At 40.9% G+C, this 22,848-nt stretch overlaps 1 protein-coding gene across 2 annotated transcripts in view; it reads left to right on the top strand.

Moving 5' to 3' along the window:
* EYA2 (EYA transcriptional coactivator and phosphatase 2) overlaps nt 1–22,848 on the top strand; it is a 257,595-nt gene that overhangs the window by 94,477 nt on the left and 140,270 nt on the right. For both annotated transcript variants that reach the window (XM_043985380.1, XM_043985381.1), the window contains exons 2-4: nt 1,502–1,620; nt 10,838–10,883; nt 15,325–15,467. In XM_043985380.1, the coding sequence (XP_043841315.1) occupies nt 1,512–1,620; nt 10,838–10,883; nt 15,325–15,467 (298 nt within the window). In that variant the 5' untranslated portion in view covers nt 1,502–1,511. The remainder of the gene's footprint in view (nt 1–1,501; nt 1,621–10,837; nt 10,884–15,324; nt 15,468–22,848) is intronic.

The following is a 22,848-nucleotide window of genomic DNA, read 5'->3' as shown; positions in this document are numbered from 1 at the left end:
TGTGTTCATACCTATAGGAAGATTATTTTTGCATTGATTTGAAGGATAAAGAAAATGAAAACAGGGTCATCAGTTAAGAGACTTACAACAAGCCATGAAGGACAAAATAAGGGCCTGAACTATATTGATGGGAGTGGGCATGGAGAGGAAAGGATGAATGTATGAGGATTTTCAGAGGCACAATCAACAGGATCTGACAACATACTACATGGGGGGGGGGGCAGTCAGCAAAGAGTTACGGTCGTGCCCGTCAACAGAGAGAGAAATAGAATCAGTAATAAGTTTTGTTGTGGGGGGATGGATGCATTTCAATTCTTTGAAAATAGTCATTCCAGGGGCAGCTAGGTGGTGCAGTACATAGAGCACTGGGCCTGGATTCAGGAGGACCTGAGTTCAAATCTGGCTTTAAACACTTGACACTTACTAGCTGTGTGACCCTGAGAAAGTCACTTAACCCTCAATGCCCCGCCTCCCTCCCAAAAAAGGTCATTCTTCTTATAATGTCTGTGGTAACTTTGTAGTAACCAGAACACCCTTCTCCTCAACCATGATGGATAATAGAATACAGTGTATCTAAGTGCTAAGGGTGTGCTAAGATTTGGAAAAGTTTTTAATTAGAAGTAATTAATACTGGAAGGATTTTTTAAAAATATACCTTTCTTCTTTATTTCTCATCCTCCATCTCCCTGTCTTTTGCCCACCCTGGTTTGGCTACCAAAGCAGATACCATTGTCTCCTCAGAGAAACTGTGGAGTGAGCCCTGAATTTCATAAGTAGCACTGAACTGCTGGTGACCCTAGGACCATCTAGCTAGAGTTGTAAGGGACCTTAGAGGTCATCTGGTCCAGCCTCTTCTCTGTAGATGAGGAAAGGAAGGCCTGGGGAAGTTACCTGCTGAATAGCATATAGGTAGCAGGTGTCAAAGGTAAAGTTCAAACTGGTCTTGGGAGTTGGGTGTTGTCTCACCTCGAATCGAGCAGCATTTCCACTGAAACTTGTTCCCTTCTTATTTGAGCTTATGGAAGTCTTCCCCTTTTGTGACTTCTTGTGCCACAACAGCCTGTGTTTTCCCCCCCTCAGGTTGAAATGACCCCAGGCTCTACCTAAACACTGGACCCTCCCAGGTGGTGACTAGGTTTGCTCTCTCTCAACCTGTTTCCTTCCCTTTCTCAGTAAGTGCTGGTCTCAAGTGTTGCCTACTTCTTGTTCCAGATGACTTTAAAAAGACACAGAAATGTAAATTTTCTAGTGGCAAAATACAGTACGAGGGGGGAAAACTTTAATCAAATGGGTGTACTCTCAAGGGGCCCAAGTACTTCATTTTAATTCATCATTTCCCTTTGATGAAAACTTTAGTGAATTTTTTATTATGTAGAATTTATATGAAGCTAGGGTTTAGGTAATCAGTTTAATATTTATACACTTAGGGAAAAATGGGAATCATTAGTAAAGCATGCATAATTAATGAATTAAATTACATTTTTCCTTTGTTTTCCTTCAGGTACAAGGAAATGCTAGATCTGGTGATCTCACCCAGCCTGACTGTAAACAGCCATCACTCTGATACACTGACGCCCAACCTTTCCGACATTGGTGCCCTGTCTCCCCATGACATAGGAGGTAGGCCTCTGGTCTCTTTCTGGTTTATTCATGCCAGCAGTCACTATGGGCCCAAGTGAGGGTGTCAAAGTTGTGGGTCAGCCCCAAAACCTGATCTTATGAAAAATACTTCCTTTCAAAACCGCAGACTGCCTGACACCTTTTTTTTTTTTTCCCTCAATCCTCTGACCAGAAGTCAGGATGGGCCCTCTGAAAGGTACCCAGAGCTTTGAATAGCCTGCATGGAGGGGTCAAACCTCCTTTTAAAATTTTCCTCTTCTGGGTAGAAAAAATTCAGAATATTAAGTGGCAAACAGTACGTAACAAGTATGGGGCTCTTAACCCACAGACACTAATTAAATGTGAATCGTGATTTCCAGGGCTAACCGTACACCTTCTGAGGAACACAGACCAACCCTGGACATTGAGTTCTCTCCTGGTTTAGTACTCATCCAAGTAGGTCTGTTGCTTGTAGGTTTCCACCCCAGGACAAAAGCTTGTCTGCCTCTTGTTTTCTAGATCAGCCTGAGTCAAGGAAGCACAGGAATGTTAAATCTGTTTAAAAAATTATTGGCAAATGATGCAGAGGAACTAGTTCTTGCTAGTACAATTCCAGCTATTGTTTGCTCTGCTTGGGATCTGTCAGCCTTCCTGCTAGAAGAGGAGTTAGCAAGAGGCATTAAGCTATTATGTTTAACCACTGGTTTAACCCCTTGTGAGGACTATTTGATGTAGGTGTTTTGAAAGCCCACTTATCTCACCATAGCTGTGTTTGATTACAGCTTACAGGATGTGCATGCCACAAAACAAGGTTGGCTAGAAGGACTAGCATGAGGGGGAAGCTGGCATTTTAAAAGTCATTAAAATTTTGAAGTCATTTTTAAAAGTTAATTTGGAAGACATTAAAAATAATTTTTTAAGGAAATCGAGGCCTTGGCAAAGTCATTGTCGTTACAAAAGTAAGAGTCATCAAAGAATGTCACCACTGGAGTGGACCATAGAACATAAAATGTTAAAGTGGAAAGGGACTTTAAGAACACAGAATATGGAGAGCCAAGAGCTGGAAGAAACTTTAGGAATCATTCATTCCAGGAGTTCTTTGCCTGGGGACTGTGACCTTGGGTTTTTTGTTTTATTTTTGTGGTATTTGGGGGGGGGGTGTTTTTTGGGGCAATGAGGGTTAAGTGACTTGCCCAGGGTCACACAGCTAGTAAGTGTCAAGTGTCTGAGGCCAGATTTGAACTCAGGTACTCCTGACTCCAGGGCTGGTGCTTTATCCACTGCACCACCTAGCTGCCCCCTATGACTTTGATTTTTTTAATGTTTTGATAACTGGCTCAATATAATTGGTTTTCTTTATAATCCTATATATTTTACTATGCATTTAAAAACATTCTGAGTTGAGGTCCAGATGCTTCATCAAACAGCAGAAGGGTCCATGGCAAAAATAAAGTGAGAGACCCCTCATTTAGTCCAACCCCTTCATTTTACAATAGGGGAAATTGAGGCCCAGAGCAGGAAAGTGACTTGTACAGCATTATAAAGTTGATTAAGGGGGAGCTAGGTGGATACAGTGGTTAGAGAGCTGGTCCAGGAAGACTCCTCTTCCTGAGTTAAAATCTGGTACCAAATACTTACTAGCTGTGTGACCCTGGGGAAGTTGCTCAACCCTCTTTACCTCAGTTTCTTCATCTGTAAAATGAGCTGGAGAAGGAAATGGCAAACTAGTATCTTTGCCAAGAAAATCTCAAATGGGATCATGGAGAGTCAAACACAACTGAAAAACTACTGGATAACAACATAGAGTTGATTAGCAGCAGAATTTAGGTATTTCACTTGGAAGGGAGAGGGATTAATTCGGTTGAACCCTTTTTTTTATTTTGGTGGGGCAGTGAAGGTTAAGTGACTTGCCCAGGGTCACACAGCTAGTAAGTGTCATGTGTTTGAGGTTAGATTTGAACTCAAGTCCTCCTGAATCCAGGTCCAGTGCTTTATCCACTGCGCCACGTAGCTGCCCCTGAACCTTTTTTTAAAAACCTTCATCTTGTGGGTAGAAAAAAAATCAGTCTCAAGTTGTGAAGGCAATAGTTCAAGCATGTTGAACAACCTTTCTGAAAAAGAACATTGATTTCTTGATCCTGAGCTTGGTAGGAGGAAGCATTGTAGGCTTCCTAGGATTCATGGACAGTCAGAAAAATTCCTTGTAACTTATTCAGAAACCTAACTGCATTAATTATGAGCAAGCAGATTAAAGACTGTGTCTTTACTGTTATTTCTCTCCCCTGAGTGAAACAAATAGAGTGAGAAACATAGATAATGGTGGAAAAATATGTTTAGTATATTGGTTGCTTAGCTTGCTAGAAATGGGAGGCAGCAGGATGTAATTGAAGGAGCACTGGATTGGGAATTTGGAGAGCTGGGATCTGGTCCTGCCTCTGTTAACTTTGGCATGTACTACCACCTTTCTGGGCATCAGTTTCCCCATCTAGTAAAGTGAGAGAGCTGAACAAGAATCATTGCTAGCTCCAAAACTATGAGTTCACTGCATCTGATTCTCTTTGCCTCTCCCACATCCAATCAGTTGCCAAGTCTTGTTGGTTCTACCTCCATTGCCTTCAGAGTGCTATAAATCACAAAATACTTTTGTACTGAGCACTAACTAGCCTTCAGAAAAGAAGCAGCAGTGGTTTTCAGCCAGATATTTACACCAGAAACTATCCTGTTTCTTTCTTTCTTTCTTTCTTTCTTTCTTTCTTTCTTTCTTTCTTTCTTTCTTCCTTCCCTTTTTCTTCTAGATTGATTTCCAATCTCAGTCAAACCATTGCATTAAATGCATACTATGACCTTAGATTATTAGTATTGTTCAACTCAAATAGAACCATGGGAATAAACTGCACATAAGAATCCCTGGGGGGGGGGGGTGCAGCTAGGTGGCTCAGTGGATAAAGCACCAGCCCTGGATTCAGGAGGACCTGAGTTCAAATTCAGCCTCAGCTGTGTGACCCTGAGCAAGTCACTTAACCCTCATTGTCTGCCCCACCCCCAAAAAAAGAATCCCTGTGGAGATTGACTTAGAAAAACACATATTAACATTATCTATATTCTATTCTATTTTTATTTATTTTTATAAATATTTCCCAGTTGCATTTTAATTTAGTTCAGGCCCACTGTGAGTGTTGCCCTACCCCTCACCATATGTCTGACACCTCTGCCTAAGACAATTCATTCAACCTCTCTGGGTTTCAGATTCCTGATCCTTGAAATGAAGGAGTTGTATTAGATTATCCCTAAGGTCCCTCCAGCTCTTATCTTCTACATTCCAAGGTCCCTGTAAGCTCTAAGATTCTGTTGACTTGAAATTTTGAAAACCTCAGAGTACAATTCAGCCAAACCTGGGCATGTAAAAGGAAAAACTGCCTTAAAGACTTTGCCTTTTATAAAATGATAATGACCTATACCTAATGATAGGAATCAGTGCCCTGGCTTCTTCTAATCCAAATGGACCAGTTAGAGCCAAAAGGGACCTTAAAATAGAGAATGACAAAGTTTTCAGGGACTTGAAGGATCATTTAATTAAGCCCCTCATTTTACAGAGGAGGAAATATATTGTATTTCCATTGCATTGAAGCAAGTGGGTCTTAGATTATACAATTTGTGAAGGTTCTCCAAGAGAGAGAATGGGAAAAGTTGCTACCAGATTCAGAGATGGCAAGTCTGACAATATCTTATTACATAAACAAATTTCTTTCAGTGCCTTATGAGATTGGAGCTAAGCTCTGATGAATCTGCAGGAGAAATTCTATACTTCAGCATGCTCACTAAGTGCCAAATTGAGCCACTGTTGGCTGGCCTATTTCCCCCTTAGCCTTGAGTTCTGAATGCATTAATTTCTTTAGCAAGGATTGTTCTGAGTCCCTACTGTGTGCTGAGTACTCTGCACAATAAACAAAAACAGTTCTTGTATGGTCCCTTCCCTCAAAGAACCAGCAAAGTTGAATGGGAGACACAGTGAGCGTGACAGTTTGGAGAAAGTAGAGATAACACTGGTCAAGGAAGAATGGAGGTGGGAGCTGAACCTAGGACCTGGCTGCTGCGGGCAGCCTTGAAAGATTAATTACACTAAGAAAGCAGAGAGAAGGCAAACATTTGCCCCCACCACCACCAAAAAGCATTTCCTTTTCTGAAGCTAACGCTAGAATATTAGATGTTTCCCCTGAGTTGTGAATCCCTACTCCATTAGATAATCTGCATTCTGATTTCTTTAAGGTCTTTTACATTTTATCTTGATGTTGAATGGCATTTTCTTTCATTCAACAAACAGCATTTATACATTATACAATGTACTATGCAAGGAACTGCTCAGGGTTTTGTCTGGGGAGAAGTCTGTTTTCCTCACCTTCATCCCTCAGACCATTATGCCAGCAACAGCTAGCTTCTATAGCCTATGACTTAGCCTATTGCTTGCTGCAACCTCTCTGCCGAGCTGATCACTTCTGGGGGGATGGAGGGGGGAGGTGGCAGCATTGTAATGCTTATATTAGAAGAGAATTCTTGATTCTTTTTTTAAAGGAAATGATGCTGAAGCTTAAAGGATTGCCCAGTAGTATTTTGTGTATATGTCATATTGCCTTATTTTTAAAAAAATTAATTGAAGTCTTTTGTTATCAGCATCATTTCTGAAGGTATCCTTCTCTCCTCCTCTATCCTTCATGACAAGGAAATAGAGGAAAAGATCAGTTCTGAAAAACTAGCCAACACATCCACCTTGTCTTGACTATATGTAGTATTCCACACCCATAGTCCTTACCACTTTAGGGAAGAGAGGGAGAGTGCCCATTAATATTAAAATAATGCCCAAAAGTAAATAAACATTTAAATAAATGTGTTATAACCAACCATCTTATCATTTAAAATAATACCTTGAATTTGTATTCAAGATAATTAAACATTAATTATCCCATCTGAGCCTCAGAATAACCCTGTGAGGAAGGCAGGACAGGTATTACCATTCCCATTTTTTTTACTTCTAGAACCTGAATTCAGAGATGAAATGACTTGCTCAAGATCACACAGCTAATTGATGGAAGAAGAGGCTGAACTAGGACCCAGGTCCTAGCAATGACTGCCAGGGTCTTTCCTATTCTGCACTGTTGCCTATTTTAGGAGACTGTAAGAAAGAGGATCCTAGATTTAGGGTTGGAAGGGAGCTTAAAGAGCCAACTTCTTCATTTTATAGGTAAAAGATTGATTTAAACTGAGGTTTAGAGAAATCAGGCTGCTTACCCAATATCACAAAGGGAATTAAGTGACAGAGCTAATAAGTAAAAGACCAAGAACCCAAGTATTATGACTTTAAATCCATTGCTTTTTCCACTGGTCTTGGGTGGGGGTAAGGGATGTCTTAGGATCTGAATTATAGTCCCAGCTCTACTATTTAACTACTTATTTTAGTATGAGAAGCCTCACCTTTCCCATCTCACAGGATTGTTGTAAAGAAAATGCTTTGTAAACCTTGAAGTACTCTATAAAAAGTGAGATGTTTATTGTTATTTATTATCATGGCCTGTATCATATGCTAAACTCCTCGTTTACACAGTGAAGAATTGTCCCTGGCCATGAATATTCCTTTTCTCTGCAAAGAGAAAAAGGATGATTGATTTGTGGTGTTCCTGCATTTAGGGGGAGGAGGAATAGCAAAAAAGCTTCTTGCAATAAACTTATCTGAATTGCAATTAATGTAATTCCTTGCCATGTTTACAAGAAGCCATCCCTAGTACCTAGATTAGTTATCACATTCTAGTTGGCAACTTTTGTCCCACTTTCACAATCACATTCCTGTGAGAAGAAAAGAATGTGGGTATTGGAAATTGAGATGCAGAACTTTTAATGGCTTAAAGCAAGACCCCACTGAGGGAATTCACCACAAGACTTGGGGTGAGAATTCAGGCATCTGTAGTTCTGTATGCCAGCCACTGGTCCATACCACTGACTTGGGAATGAAAAACCAAGTTTTGGATGACCTTACTCATCCTCATAGATACAACCTGCAACTTAGCTACAGTATTGTTACCCACACTCTGACTTCTCTCCTACTCCCAATCAAGAAAAAAGTAGAATTCGAAATTTCTGAAGGAAGTAAAGGGTGTCTTTTAGTAGTTAGCAAATCATCTGTCAAATTTCCTCTTCTTTTTCTTTTTTTAAGTGAGGCGATTGGGGTTGAGTGACTTGCCCAGGGTCACACAGCTAGTAAGTGTTAAGTGTCTGAGGCCGGATTTGAACTCAGGTACTCCTGACTCCAGGGCCAGTTCTCTATCCACTGCGCCACCTAGCGGCCCCATTTCCTCTTCTTTTAAGGTTCCTGGGGTATAGGCTGGGAAGGGTGAGGGTGAGGAGAGAATGTTAAAATTGAACCAAATAAAAATAGGTTGAAACTTTTTTTAAAGCAACCTAAAGTGATTTCACATTGAAGTCTGCATGAAGAAAAAGTTTTCTATAAAATGTGTATCCTTCTTGTATAATCTTTCCTAGGTTTATTAGTGTGGGCAGGGGAGGAGATTATACTTTTACAAAGGCATATATGTATAAGGGACAGCAGCAGGCTAGGGGAAACAATAATCTTCCCACCAGACTGAGAAAAGATGAGTGAGAAGAAAACCAGAAGTGATGAAACTTGTATATCACTCATATAGTTTGGTGGGAAAAATTTTAACCCAAATTTATGGAATTACAAGTTAACCAGAGCCCAAAGGAATATTTCCAGATAGTTACATTTTCTGCAGATTTGCATATTTCATTAAATAAAACATGTTCAAAATGTTTAATTCACCAAGCTGTGTATTACTAAATTCTTTGTTATGTAATGACACATAGGGCATCATAATGAGACTTTTTATTCTGTAGTCCTAGGAGGGACATCATAGGACTGTGAGGCCAAGGCAACTCATTGAAAATGTATATAGACCAATACCTGGAATGTTCTTCCTCCTCACCTCAGATACCTGGCTTTCCTCAAGACTCCTTTCAAATTCTACCTGTAGAAAATATGATTAAGCTGTAATCCTTGCCCCTATGGTGTTCATAATCTGGAGTGGGGCTTCTTGCTCATTTTTTTTTTGTGACATGGACCCCCGAGGCAGTCTAATGAAGTCTGTGGCCCCCATTCCTTGGATTAATGTGTTTAACATAAAATAGAAATTTAAAAAGAAATCAAAGTATAGTCAAAATAAGCATGTCAATTTTTCCCAAGTTCACAGACACTCCTGAAATCTCTTCATAGACCTTAGTTTATAAATCCCTAATCTAGAAGTAGAGAGATGTTCCCCTCACCCAAAAAAGACAGATATACTATTCCCACAATCCAGAATAGAATAAGCTATATGGGAGGTAGAAAGTGGTATTCAAAGCTTGAGGTGGTAAAGATCAAGATCAGGGAAAGCTTCCCAGAGAAGGGGGTCTTGGAACTTGGGAGGGGCAGAATTTCAGGGGAAGAGAACTAAATGAACAATAATATAATAAGGGGGAGATAATTGACAGCAGGGACTTGAGCTATTTTCCAGTCTTCTTACCCCTTACTCCTTGATGTGTGCTATGATCCAGTGGCACTGGCCTCTTGGCTGTAACATGAACAACACATCTCAACTCTGACTGTTCCCCATGCCTGGAACGTGCTCTCTCCTCCACTCTGACTGCTGACCTCCCTGACTTCCTTTACATCCCAGCTAAAAGCCTACTTTCCTCAGGAAGCCTTCCCCAGCCCCTCTGAATTCTGGTTCCTTTTCTCTGTAGATTATTTCTAATTTCTCCTGTATCTAGCTTGTTTGTTGTCTCTCTCATTAGTTTGTGAGCTCCTGGAGGACAGGGACTGGTTTTTGCCTCTTTTTGTATACCCAGGGCGTAGCCCAGTACTTTCCACATCATAGACATTTAATAAACGCTTCTAGACTGACTATTTTGTGAATTTCTCTTGAAACCTGTTAGGAAAGGAACTGTGTCCACAAAATGGGAGAAAACCCTGGGCATTTTTCTTTCTTCTCCCTATACTTAGTGAACTCATCAGCTCCTATGGTATAATTATCATATCTATGCAGATGCTTCCCCAATCTACATATTCAACCTCTTCCTCTCTGTCTCTCCTCTCTCTCCCTGTCTCCTCTGTCTCTGTCTCTCTTGTCTCTTTCTCATCTCTCTGTCTCTCTCCTCCTCCCAAATCTTTTTAGTTACACCTTCCCTAAATCTCTACATCTGTGACCACCCCTCAAATACAAGGACCATAATCCCAGTTCAGACCTTTATCCTCCCGCCCTTTCCTGAACCATTACAACAGCCTCTTTATTTGGTCTACATGTCTCCAGTTCCTCTCATCAATTCTTTCTCTCCATAGCTGCCAATGGTATTTCTAAAACACAGGTCTGACCTTGTCATTCCCCTGCTCAAGAAGTTTCAGTGGCTCCCTCTTGCCTCTGACATAAAATACGGACTCCTCAGTTTGGCATTTAAAACTCTTCATAGTCTAGCTACTACCTGCATTTTCAGGCTGATGACTCTCATTACTCCCCTTCACACATTCTTCATGCCAACCTAACTGGCCTACTTAATATCCCCTATACAACCAATCTGTTTCCCTCTTCTCTGCCTCTCCATAGACTATTCACTATTCAACATGCCTTTATTAACTTTCTGTCCTAGACATGCTCCCCTTTGGGGGCAGCTGGGTGGCACAGTGGATAAAGCACTGGCCCTGGATTCAGGAGGACCTGAGTTCAGATCCGACCTCAGACACTTGACACTTACTAGCTGTGTGACCCTGGGCAAGTCACTTAACCCTCATTGCTCCACACAAAAAAAATTAATGGAATAATAAATATCTGAATGAGGGATTGAATAAAGGTCCATTGTGACCTTCCACAGCCCTGGAAAGGTTCTTGTCTCAATTCAAGAGAGGAACATAGATTTCTTCCTGGGATGGATTTGGGCTTCTTCTGCAGGATCATGATTGATATCCATCTGAATTATCACCACTGTCTAACAGCCAGAGATTTGCAAGCAGAGTCAAGACCATACAGAACACAGGGGTTTTTTTTAAATAGAGGAGTCCCCCTCCTAGCTTCTTTCCAAGTTTCTCTTCATGAGTGAGTCAGTGCATGAAATTGAAGCTTAAGTTTGCAGGCATGATGTATTATTGATGGCGACAGACACTTTCATCAAATTTTTCCCCTGTCTCTCTTTCTCTCCTCTCCAGGCAACTTCAAACAAGCTCTAGAGATTGTTCCTCCACTCTTCTCACGGTGAGTAGCACTGGCTGAATCTGGAAGTGAGTTGATGTTTAAAATGACAACTTTATCGTTATGGCTAATGAATGTGATAAGTACAGTGCTTGTGCATAGTAGGTGCTTTCTAAATGTAGATTCATCGCTTCACTATGTCCTCTTCCTTGTTCCAGCAGATGAGTTCTTTGAAACATGGCTTTAGCATTTGAGAGTTTTATTCTTTTAAATACCTAACCATCCATTTAGAAGAAAGTTTTAGTTTCTCAAAAGCACTGGGGTCTTTTTATTATCAATTTTTGGTCATTAAGCCATGTGTGCATCCATACATGTGTGCTTACACATGTGTACATGCTCAAGCACACACTGGCTTGTGTTTTAAAAGATCCTGCTGCCATTGTTTTGGGGTTTAAAGTACAGAGATTAATGAATCAAAGAACCATGGAACTTGAAGAGATCCTAGGAAGTCGCTTGCAGCCCCACCTCACCCCATTTTACAAAAAAGCAAACTGAAGCCCTAAAGGGAGCAGTGACTTGCCCAGGATCACACAGAGAATGGCAGAGCCGTTGGTTACATATACTAGAAAACGTGCTGAGCTCAGCCTCAGGAGTTACTTAATATCTAAGTGACCTCGAAAAAGTAATTAATCCTAAATAAAACCTTTCCTCACCCCTCCCCCCAGCTGCAGATCCTCTCTCCGATAAATGTTACCTTGTATTTATTTTGTGAATCCACAAACATTTGTTAAGCATCTACTATGGGGGGGGGGGGCGGATAGCTAGGTGGCACAGTGAATAAAGGACCAGCCCTGGATTCAGGAGGATCTGAGTTCAAATCCAGCCTTGGATGCTTACTAGCTATATGACTCTGGGCAAGTCACTTAATTCTCATTGCCCTGCAAAAATTAAAAAATTTAAATTTTTTAAAAGCATCTACTGTGTGTCAGTGTGCTAGGTGCTAAAGCTACAAGTCCAAAAAAGCAAATATTCCCTGCTCTTAAAAAGCCATAGAGACAGAGACAGCAGACATTTAAAGTGAAAAAATATTCCATATTTAAACCCTGGAAAGTTCAGGGGGGAGGACCCTAGAGGCTGGGAGGATCAGGTAGGGCTTCCTGCAGATGAGCTGTGTCTTAAAGGAAGAGAGGGACTCTGGGGCAGAAGTAAGGAGGAAATGCATTCTGGGAACATGACAGGACCCATGCACAGGCAGAACACCCAGATATGGGGGGCATTGTGCCCAGCCAAAATGGCCTTCCCACTCTTTCTCCCAAAGTGCCCATGGGATGTAATGTCCAATAGGACTGAAAAGATAGGTTGGTGCCAGGTTGGAGAGTGTTTTTAAAACTGAACCGAGAGGTTTATATATCATCCTGTAGTCAATAAGAAGTCACTGGAGTTGATAAAGTCAGGGAGGCACATGGTCAGATCTCCACTTAAAGAACATTACTTTAGGCATGGGTGTGCAGGATGGATTGAGAGACCTGAAGTGGTTGTTCAGTCATTTTCCTGATGTGTCCAACTCTCCATGACCCCATCTGGGGTGTTCTTGGCAATGATACTGGAGTGGTTTACCATTTTGTTCTCTAGCTCATTTTACAAATGAGGAAACTCAGGCAAACTAGGTTAAGTGACTTGCCCAGGGTCACAATGCTAGTCAGTGTCTGAGGTCATATTTGAATTCAGGAAAATGAGTCTTCCTGGCTGGAGGCCCAGTGCTCTATGCAGTGAGCCGCCTAGTTGCCCTACATTGTTGTTCAGTCAAGACCTGAGGTAGAGAGACCAACTAGGAAACTGTTGCACTTAACTAAATAAAATGTGATAAGGAATTAAACTAAGACTGGTAACTGAATGGAGAGCATGGGACATAAGTGAGAGAAGTAGAGGTAGAAATGGCAAGATTTGGCAACTGATTGTCTATGTAAGGTGTGGGAGAGCAATGAGTCAGGGCTAACGCTAAGATTATGAATGTGGGAGACTGCAAGGATTGTGATACTTTCCACAGAAAGAGTGAAGTTTGAGAAAGAAGGGTTTAGAGAAAAACATACTGAGTTCTGTTTCAAACACATGAATTTAGATGTCTCAGGGATATCCAGTTGGAAATGTCCAAAAGGCAATGGATGATGTGAGGCTTTATCTCAGGGAAGAGCCTGCAGTTGTAGATAGGAATAAAGATAGAGATGTCTAAGTTATCTGTAGAGAAGTGATGGCTAAACCTATGGAAAATGATGAGGTTACCAAGAAAAAGAGAGTGTTGCGGGAGAAGAGGGTCTAAGACAGAGCCTTTGTGACCATCCATATTTAAGGGTTTGATATGGATGATGAGCCAGCAAAGGAGACTGAGAAGGAACAGTCAGTCATGTAGGAGGTGAACCAGAAGAGAAGAGAAAGGACTCAGGAGATAAGAGCAATCAATAATGTCAAATACAACAGGTAGATTGATAATCAACATGAGGACTGAGGGGGAAACCCTGTGAGACCTGGTGATTAAAAGATCACTGGAAAATATTCTTTGCTATTCGAGAGAGTTCTGGGGCTAGGGCAAGGGGAGAGGAGTGCAGGGACCAGGGATACTAGAGACAGTTTGACAATGTAGAAATAAAAGATACCAGTAAAAAAAAATTATTTTTATAAAAAGAGATCATTGTGGGGTCAGCTAGGTGGCACAGTGGATAAAGCACCGGCCCTGGATTCAGGAGGACCTGAGTTCAAATCCGACCTCAGACACTTGACACTTATTATGTGACCCTGGGCAAGTCATTTAACCCTCATTGCCCTGCAAAAACATATATCATTGGCAACTTGGCAGGGGTAGAAAGGAGGTGACCTTTAGTTTGAATGATGAAGTCAGAAGGCAAATTGCAAAGGTGAGGTAGCAAGTGTGTAGATACATATAGGTATATACAGATATGAATATATTGTCCATATATTGGTATAGATATATAAATATATTTACTTAACTATGATATATTTTGTCTGTATTTAGACATGTAGATTTAAATATAAACACAGATGCACATAGACTGAGAGAGAAAGGCAAGCCAGTATTCTGTAGTGATAGACAGCTGGCTTTGATATCAATAAGACCTGGGTTCAAGTACCCTTTCTGGCACATCCTAGCTGTGTGACCAGACACAAGTCATCACAAACTTTAAAGGACTATATAAATACTAGGAAGTATCATTATTAATACTATCATTTTCATCATTATTATTTAACTTCCCAGAACTCTAGACTATAAGTTGCAAAGTTGGCATCACAGATCTGATCCCTATCCCTATAACTTGTGTGTATGTATATTGTCTTTGTATCCTCAGTACCTTGCACGTTTCCTGCCACCTAACAGGGGCTTAATAAGCACTTGTTGCAGAGCAGCTAGGTGGCGCAGTGGATAGAGCACCGGCCCTGGAGTCAGGAGTACCTGGGTTCAAATCCAGCATCAGACACTTAATACTTACTAGCTGTGTGACCCTGGGCAAGTCACTTAACCCCAATTGCCTCACTAAAAAAAAAAAAAAAAAAAAGCACTTGTTGCTTGGTTGATTGATTTATGATGTGTAGGCAAGATTATCTCTAAAGGTCTGTTCAACTGCAAATCCTGCCAACATGCAGACTGTTTTATGGGTTAAAAGCTCTTTACGTAGGGGGGCAGCTAGGTGGCACAGTGGATAGAGCACCAGCCCTGAATTCAGAAGGACCTGAGTTCAAATCTGGCCTCAGACACTTGACACTTACTAGCTGTGTGACCCTGGGCAAGTCACTTAACCCCAATTGCCTCACCAAAATAAATAAATTTTTAAAAAGTTCTTTACCTAGAGCACCTCATTTGATCTTCAAAAAAAAAAATCTTCTGAGTTAAGTAATGAATGCAGCATAATCCCCATTTTACAGATAAGGAAACTGAATCATAGCAAGGTAAAATGACCAGACCATAGAAAAATGCTATGGGGCAGCTAGGTGGTGCAGTGGATAAAACGCCAGCCCTGGATTCAGGAGGACCTGAGTTCAAATCAAGCCTCAGACATTTCACACTTAATAGCTATGTGACCCTGGGCAAATCACTTAACCCTCATCGCCATGCAAAAAAAAGGGCGGGGGAGAAATATGCTATGAGTGACATATTCAGTCATTGAATCCACCCGGGTCTAAAGACTTGTTCTTGCCAACCATTCTGGGAATAAGAGATTATAATCAAAAAAGGATATATAAGTAAAATATGTTCAAATATGGATTGAGGTGCCTCACTGATAAAACTATAGACTTGCTCAGGTAGAAAATCTCACTCTGGCACGTGGCCACAGCTATTTGAAAGGGTGTATAGCCCTGTCCTACTGTTATAATGTGCAGCTCAACCCCATGTGGGTCCCAGGCACCAGGCACATTTAACTCATGGAGTCAGAGAGTAGAATGAATTTCTTGTCATAGTGATTTGGTGTTAACGGTATTCTCTCCTTCTGTATAGACATTATCCTCATCTAGTATCTGTCCAGTCTCTCCCCGCCATGGCAACCTATGGACAGACGCAATACAGTACAGGGATCCAGCAGTCCACGGCTTATTCACCGTACCCTCCTCCAGCGCAAGCCTATGGAATACCTTCCTACAGTGAGTAGTACGTGTGTCTGTATGTCCTCCCGCCTGCTCTCAACAGCTTTGTATGTCTCTAGGTGACAATTCTTGGAAGGCTCAGAATGTTGGTCCCAAATAGAACCTTACTGCATAGAATATCAGAACTGGAAAGGCCCATAGAATGGTAGAATTGAAAGGTTCTACCTCTCATAGAATGCCCAAACTGGATGTGACCAACTGAAAGGGCCCTTAGAACAAAGACTAACAGAGCGGAAGGCACCCTAGCACCACTGAGTCCAACCTCTCATTTTATAAATGAGGAACATCAGGCCCATAGGAGAAAATCATTTGCTCAAGATGATAGCAAATTAACAAGGGGCAAGGTTGAGGATAGCCTTGGGGGTATGTCTCCTTCCACTCTCTTATTTAATGCTTCAAAGAGATACGAAATGATGGAGGTTTATAATCAGTCTTCCTTCATGATAGTTTTTGGCCCAGAGTTGGATTAGTATCGAGGAGATTTGGAATTCATTCAGAAATTGAGAGTACCATATTCTGGTCTTTATGGAAGAGACGCCAGTTCTCTCCATTCAACAATACCCATGCATATACCATGCAAAAGCAAGGGCCTTTGGATTCAACATAATTCACATTTATTAAAGGAGCTCCTTTGAACATGACACCAGGGCTATAGAGATAGAATATAGAGTACTGTCAAGGAATGGGGATGTAATTATAACTTGAAACAAAGGAGCTAACGATTGAAAATTCCTTTTTATTCAATATTTTCTATGTGCTTAGCACTGAGAGGCCAAATAGAAAAGCAAGATAGTCCTTACTCCTAAGGAGCTCACATTCTAATGAGGGGCATAACAAAAATGGCTGCAAGTCAGAAGGAAAAATCCTGTGGTCTTTAAGTTACAGTGACAAAGCTACTCACCAGCAGCAGCAGCAGCAGCATTTCTATATTACCTATGTGCCAGGCACAGTACTAAGTACTTTACAAATATTATCTCATTTGATCTTCACAACAGCCATTGTAGATAGGTGTTATTATTATCCTCATTTTTTGGTTGAAGAAACTGAGGCAAACAGAGATTAAATAACTTGCTCACACAGCTAGTAAACACTTGAGGCTGAATTTGAACTCAGAGCTTCCTGCCCTCAGGCCTAGTGCTCTATCCACTGCACCATCAAGATGCCTGTGGTAATGCCTTTTCTTTTATGTCATTTCCATTGATAAAATCCTATCAGTTTCTAATCTGGAACCATTCAACAATGCCAGGGATTTTAGTAGTAAAAGCTTTCTTTTTTGGGGTCTTTGTCCCCTGCAGGGACCACTGCCAGGTTGCATTTCCACATGGGCTGCTGCCCGGAATGATGACCGCTGGCATGGGGCTGAAAGCATTTCCATTGCCAAGGCTCTTAGGTTCAGGGTCCTAGGCTGTCCCCATCAGGGTCTGAGGGTTGAGGTACTGGTGATGGTTTGACTTGTCTAGCACATGGTACCTTCTGCCTCTTCCCCAGGGGGCCTTGCTGCTTCAGCCAGGCTGGCTAGTGCATGTACAGAAATGAATAAATACAAGCCAATTAGAGGAGAAGAAGGAGAACTTAAAACTATAAAAATCGGGGAGGGCTTCACAGATGAGGTGACGTGTGAGCTGAAGTGTGCAGGGAAGATAAAATTGAGGCAGTGTTGAAGGGAAGATGCATTCTAGACGTAGGTGATGACTTGAGTCAATGGACAGACATGGGTGATGGATAAGAGAATAGGTACACGGTTCAGTTTGGCCAAGGGACAGTGTGTTAAATAAGGAAGCCGGCTTTTACAGGACTTAAGGCACTCGTACTCTATCCCAGAGGCAAAAGGGGCCCACCAAAGATTATTGAGCAGGTGAGTAACATGTCCAGACCATACCTGATTTAGGAAGACCATTTTTGTTGCTGTGTGGAAGAAGTGATAGACAATGAGGGCCTAAGCTAAGATGCTGGCCGAGTGTGGAGAGGAAGTAAAAAGAGGATCATTTGCTAACAGACTTCCAGGGACACACATAGAAAGAGGCAATTTAATGTAGTAGGCCTGTTAGAGTCAGAAGAAATCTTAAGTTCAAATATTGCCCCTGACACTTAAAAGTTGTGTGACTATGGGCAAGACCTCTAACCTCTTTGAGGCTATTTTCTCATCTGTGAAATGGGGATGATGACGTTTATAACACTTACCCCAGAGGAAGGACTGTTCACATGTGAGCCTAAGGCAATACACCCCACAGGCAACTGGGGACTGCTGACAGTTTTTGAGCAGGTAATACGGCCGCAAACCTGTGTAAATGTCTGCTTTTCCTATTCTTCCTATTTATAAACCTATCCAGAGCTTGAGTAATGAGTGTACAGTCTTTTTTTTCCTTCTTGCAGGGAAAAAAAATCAATCTAGATATTAACTATATCCATATATATACTCACACATACACATAGTCAAGTATGACCTCTCCCCTCTTGGCTGACAACCAAGAATAATGTAGCAGTTTGAGTTTTAGACAGAAAAATAAAACGACTCCTATTTCTAGACAAAACATGGCATTGTGTGGAAATTAATTTGGTGCAAAGTTCTTGCACTGTCTATCAATAGCATTGAATCTTTCAGAGTCCATTCGTTTGCAAATCCTAATTAAGTCTGGATTGTAATAGGTTAAGAGTTCACTTGGAGCATGGTAGCACCATCGAAATAAATGTTTAAAAATATATAGGTGAAAAAAATATATATATATAGGTGATGTGCCAAAAACAACTTTTTCATATATGTCTACTGATCACTGAAGCCTGAGCTGAGTAAGAAGATTCCTAGCAATGAGAGGTGTTTTGCAATGGAACTAGCTGGTGACCTTTCTGACTGGTCAGTTTCTGGGGTTCTTAACCTTGGTTCTGAACCCCCAAGAGTTTCGTGAATAGATTTGGGGTGAGTGGTCCATGAATTTGGTTGGGAAAAAATTACATCTTTGTTTTCAGTAACTTTTAACTAAAATCTAACATTTTCTTCCATTATGAATTTTTTTAAAGAATATTCTGAGAAGAGGTCTTTAGGTTTCACCAGACTGCCTAAGAGGTCCTTGGTACCCAAAAATAAAGTTAAGATGCCCTGATCTAGTTTAAATCCCTCATTATACAGTTGAAGACAATGAGGCCTCAGGGAAGTTAAGAGACAGCCTGGGCTCATACACACATATATATATGAAGTGAGCTTTGAATCGAGGTCCTCCGATTCCAGAATGAGCCCTCTTACCATTGAAGCATGCTTTTTAACAAGAAGGTGGATTACAGCATGTCAGAGATGTTGTATAGGGCATTTCTACCTTGGTCAGCAGACAGAGATTAGTTTAGTTCTGGGGGCTACACTTTAGATGTTACATTGACAAACTGGAACACATTCAGAGCCAGGGAGCCAGTACCGTAATGATCCTGGAAACTGTGTCACCTGAGGGTCAGTGGAAGGAAGTTGGAATATTTAGCCTAAGAAGAAAAAACTAGGGGGCAGGGAGTGGGAGAGTAGGAGCATATGGTTGCCTTCAAATATTTAAAGGGTTCATGGGTAGGAAGATTAAATATTGTATGTTCAATACCATGTGCTAGAGTAAAAAAAAAAACCAAAGATCAACAAGTTGAAAGTTATAGATGCATGGGCAGATTTTGGTTTAATATAAGTTACAATAACTCTATGAATGTGCATTGGGAGCATGGCCACCAGGAGAATATAAATTCTTCTGTATTAAGATTCACTTCAAGCATCACCTTCTACATTAAGCCTTTTATTATTATTTTTTGCAGGGCAGGGCAATGAGGGTTAAGTGACTTCCCCAGGATCACACAGCTAGTAAGTGTCAAGTGTCTGAGGCTGGATTTGAACACAGGTCCTCCTGAATCCAGGGCCGGTACTTTATCCACTGAGCCACCTAGCTGCCCCTACATTAAGCCTTTATTCAGCTCACCCAGCTGCTGATGCTTCCCCTCCCCCCCTCCCCCCCAAAAGCTTTAATTTATTTTACATAATCTGTACAAGGTACATTTTGTCTCCTTGAGGACAAGCTTTGTTTCACTTTTGTCTTTGTATCCCCAGCACTTATCATAGCATCTAGTATATGTTGTTATCTTTCTGCCAGTTGTGTCAGACTCTTTGTGACCCCAAGGTGTCGGTGGGGTTTTCCTGGCAAAGATACTGGAATAGTTTGCCATCTCCTTCTCCAGTGGATCACCTTTTGTCAGAACTCTCCATTATGACCTTTCTGTCTTGGGTAACATGACATAGCTTATAGTTTCACTGAGCTACACAAGCCCCTCCACCCCAACAAGGCAGTGATCCAGGAGGGGTATACCTAGTATGTAGTAGACACTTAATAAATGATTACTGATTGATTGATTGACTGACATAGGAGAAGTATCATGGAATACTGGACAGAGAACTAGGCTTAGAGTCAAGAAGACCTGCCTCTAACACATACTGGCTGTTTGATCCTGGACAAATCATTTTGTCTCTCAGTGTCCCAGACAATTCTCTAAGTCTAAAGGTGTTAAACTTGCTGCCTACTGGCCACAATACTCAGTGTGGCCCAAATCTGATTAAAATGTAATTGAGAAATATTTAAGAAAATAGAAATACAACAATATAGATAATGTTAATATGTGGTTTTCTAAGTCAACATACAGCTCACAGGGATCCATATGTACCAATTACTGGCCCAGTGACTACTCTATTATAAAGTATTTTCCAATAATCCTTGGTAGAGAGAGTTTTCTCTCTAGAATTTGTCTAGACCAGAGATTATTAACCTTTTTGTATCATGGATTTCTCTGGTAATTTGGTGACTCTTAGGGACCATTTCTCAGAATTATGTTTTTAAATGCATAAAACCAATACATAGGATTATAAAACCAATTATATTGATATTCAGGTATCAAACTACTTTTTTAAGATCACAAACTCCAGGTTAAGAACAATTTAAATCACAGGTCTGAACAAATAAAAATTAGTATTAGCATGCAACCTTTTACTTCTGAACAGAATTTTAAGTATACATTCTCATTTGATCCTCACCCACCCCAATGAATTAACTATTTATAAGTATTATCACCATTTTTCAGATGAGCAAACTGAGGCCCAGTGAGATAAATTAACTTAGGCAAAGTCAAATAGTTAGTAAATAAGAAACCTAAAAATGGCAAACCATTCCAGTATCTTTGCCAAGAAAACCCCAAATGGGGTCACAAAGAGTTGGACACAACTGAAAAATCAACAACTCAACAACAATAACAAACCTAGCATTTGAATGTAGATCCCCCAGCTCCTAGTTCAGTGTTCTTTCCTATTAGATGATTTTATCTCAAGAAGTAATGAGCTCAGGGCAGCCAGGTGGCACAGTGGATAAAGCACTGGCTCTGGATTCAGGAAGACCTGAGTTCAAATCCAGCCTCAAACACTTGACACTTATTAGCTGTGTGACCCTGGGCAAGTCACTTAACCTTCATTGCCCTGCAAAAACAAAAAACAAAAAATGATGTAATGAGCTCCTCATTATTATAAGTGTTTGAGCAGAAGTTAGAGGAAGGCCTGTCAGGGATGGTTAAGGGGGTGATGGGTAAATTACTACACTGGGTGGGGATTGGATTCGATAACTTCTAAACTTCCTTATTGTAAGATTCTATGGTTCTAAACATTGTCTGGACAAATACTAGGTTTTGTTATGAATCATACTTCCTTGGTCCTCTGTGAAGAACATTTGAATCCTCTTCTGTCACCTCTGTTTAAATAGGTTCTGTGAAAACGAAATACCAGTGAAGGAACTTGGGTGAGGGAGGCAAGTCTGTCTGATAGTCACCCAAAGGCTCTTCCATCAATGAATAGCGGATACCCTTTCTTTACCTTGAAGGTCTGATGGGTAGCAGGATGCAACTTACCACACTAAGGACAAGTCCTTTACTAGCAGCATCAGTTAGAAAATGCCCCTGTTTATTTGCCACATCGAATTCCTTGGTCCCCTTTGTCTGGATCAGGGTGATACATTAGGAAGAGCTCTGGATCTGAAGTCAGAAGCCCTGAATTTGAATATTGGCTGTGCTACTTAGTACCCTCTCTAAGTATCTTTTTTTCCTTTCTTTCCTTTTTTTGGTCAAATGGGAAGTGGATTCACATTTATGTTAAAGTCACTAAAAGCAGAAAAATAGATGGATTTTTCCTTAACATTATGAAAAATATTTTTCTAAAATAAAAAACTACATAATGGAGACACATCAGAGGCTTTCTCACTTAGAACAAGGGTAAACAAGGAAAGGCAACTAGAAGACGTAGTGAATAGAGCATTGGGCCTGGAGTCAGAAAGAGCCGAGTTTAAATGTGGCCTTGGACACTTACCAGCTGTATGACCCTGGCCAAGTCATTTAACCCTGTTTGCCTCACTTTCCTCATCTGTAGAGAAGGAAATGGCAAACTACTCCAGTATCTTTGCCAAGAAAACTCTAAATGGGATCAGAAAGAGTCAGGGACAACTGAAAAATGACTGAACAACAACAACAAAAGGAAATTTACTATTATTTGACATGATTATATAAATGTTAGTTATAACAGTGAGTAAATAATAAGAACAAATCAATAGCATTTATTAAGCCATTAATGCAAGGCAGTTTTTGGAGGGAATGCACTAACAGCTTAGGGGATCAGGAAGGGTTTCATGTAGAAAGTGATGCTTGGGGGGCAGCTAGGTGGCACAATGGATAAGGCACTAGCCTTGGATTCAGGAGGACCTGAGTTCAAACCCAGCCTCAGACACTTACTAGCTGTGTGACCCTGGGCAAGTCACTTAAACCCCATTGCCCTGCAAAAAAAAAAAAAAAAGTGATGCTTGAAATGAATCTTGAAGAAACATATGAATTACAAAAGACAAGGTAAATAGAAACCACTTCAGGCATGAGGGACATTCAGTACAAGGGCACGGAGATGGGAAATGGTTAGTAGTGTGTGCAGAACCACCCTTATGGCCAATATGGCTGGATCACATAGTGTGTAGAGATGAGCAATGTGTAAGAAGACAGATTGTAAAAAGCTGTAAATGTCTACATTTTATTTTTGAGGTAATATAGAATCACTGGAGCTTATTGAGTAGGTGAGTGACATGATAATTGTGGATAGAAAATAGAAAATTAGGTTAATAGGACAGAATGAAGCCTTAAACATTCAGTAGACTAGCATTTGAAATCTAAGATCACAAAAGATTAGAGAAGTAAGTAATTAATAAAAATTATTGGGACAGAGGAAAGAAATTAGTAATAGTGATGCAGAAGAAGAAGGAGGAGGAGGAGGAGGAAGGAGGAAGAGGAAGGAGGAGGAAGGAGGAAGGAGGAGGAGGGAGGAGGAGGAGAAAGGAGGAAGGACGAG

This window comes from Dromiciops gliroides, chromosome 2 (genome assembly GCF_019393635.1).
Source record: "Dromiciops gliroides isolate mDroGli1 chromosome 2, mDroGli1.pri, whole genome shotgun sequence".
Lineage (NCBI taxonomy): Eukaryota > Metazoa > Chordata > Mammalia > Microbiotheria > Microbiotheriidae > Dromiciops > Dromiciops gliroides.
Note: the sequence above shows the minus strand (reverse complement) of the source record. Positions and strands in the feature narration are given on the sequence as shown.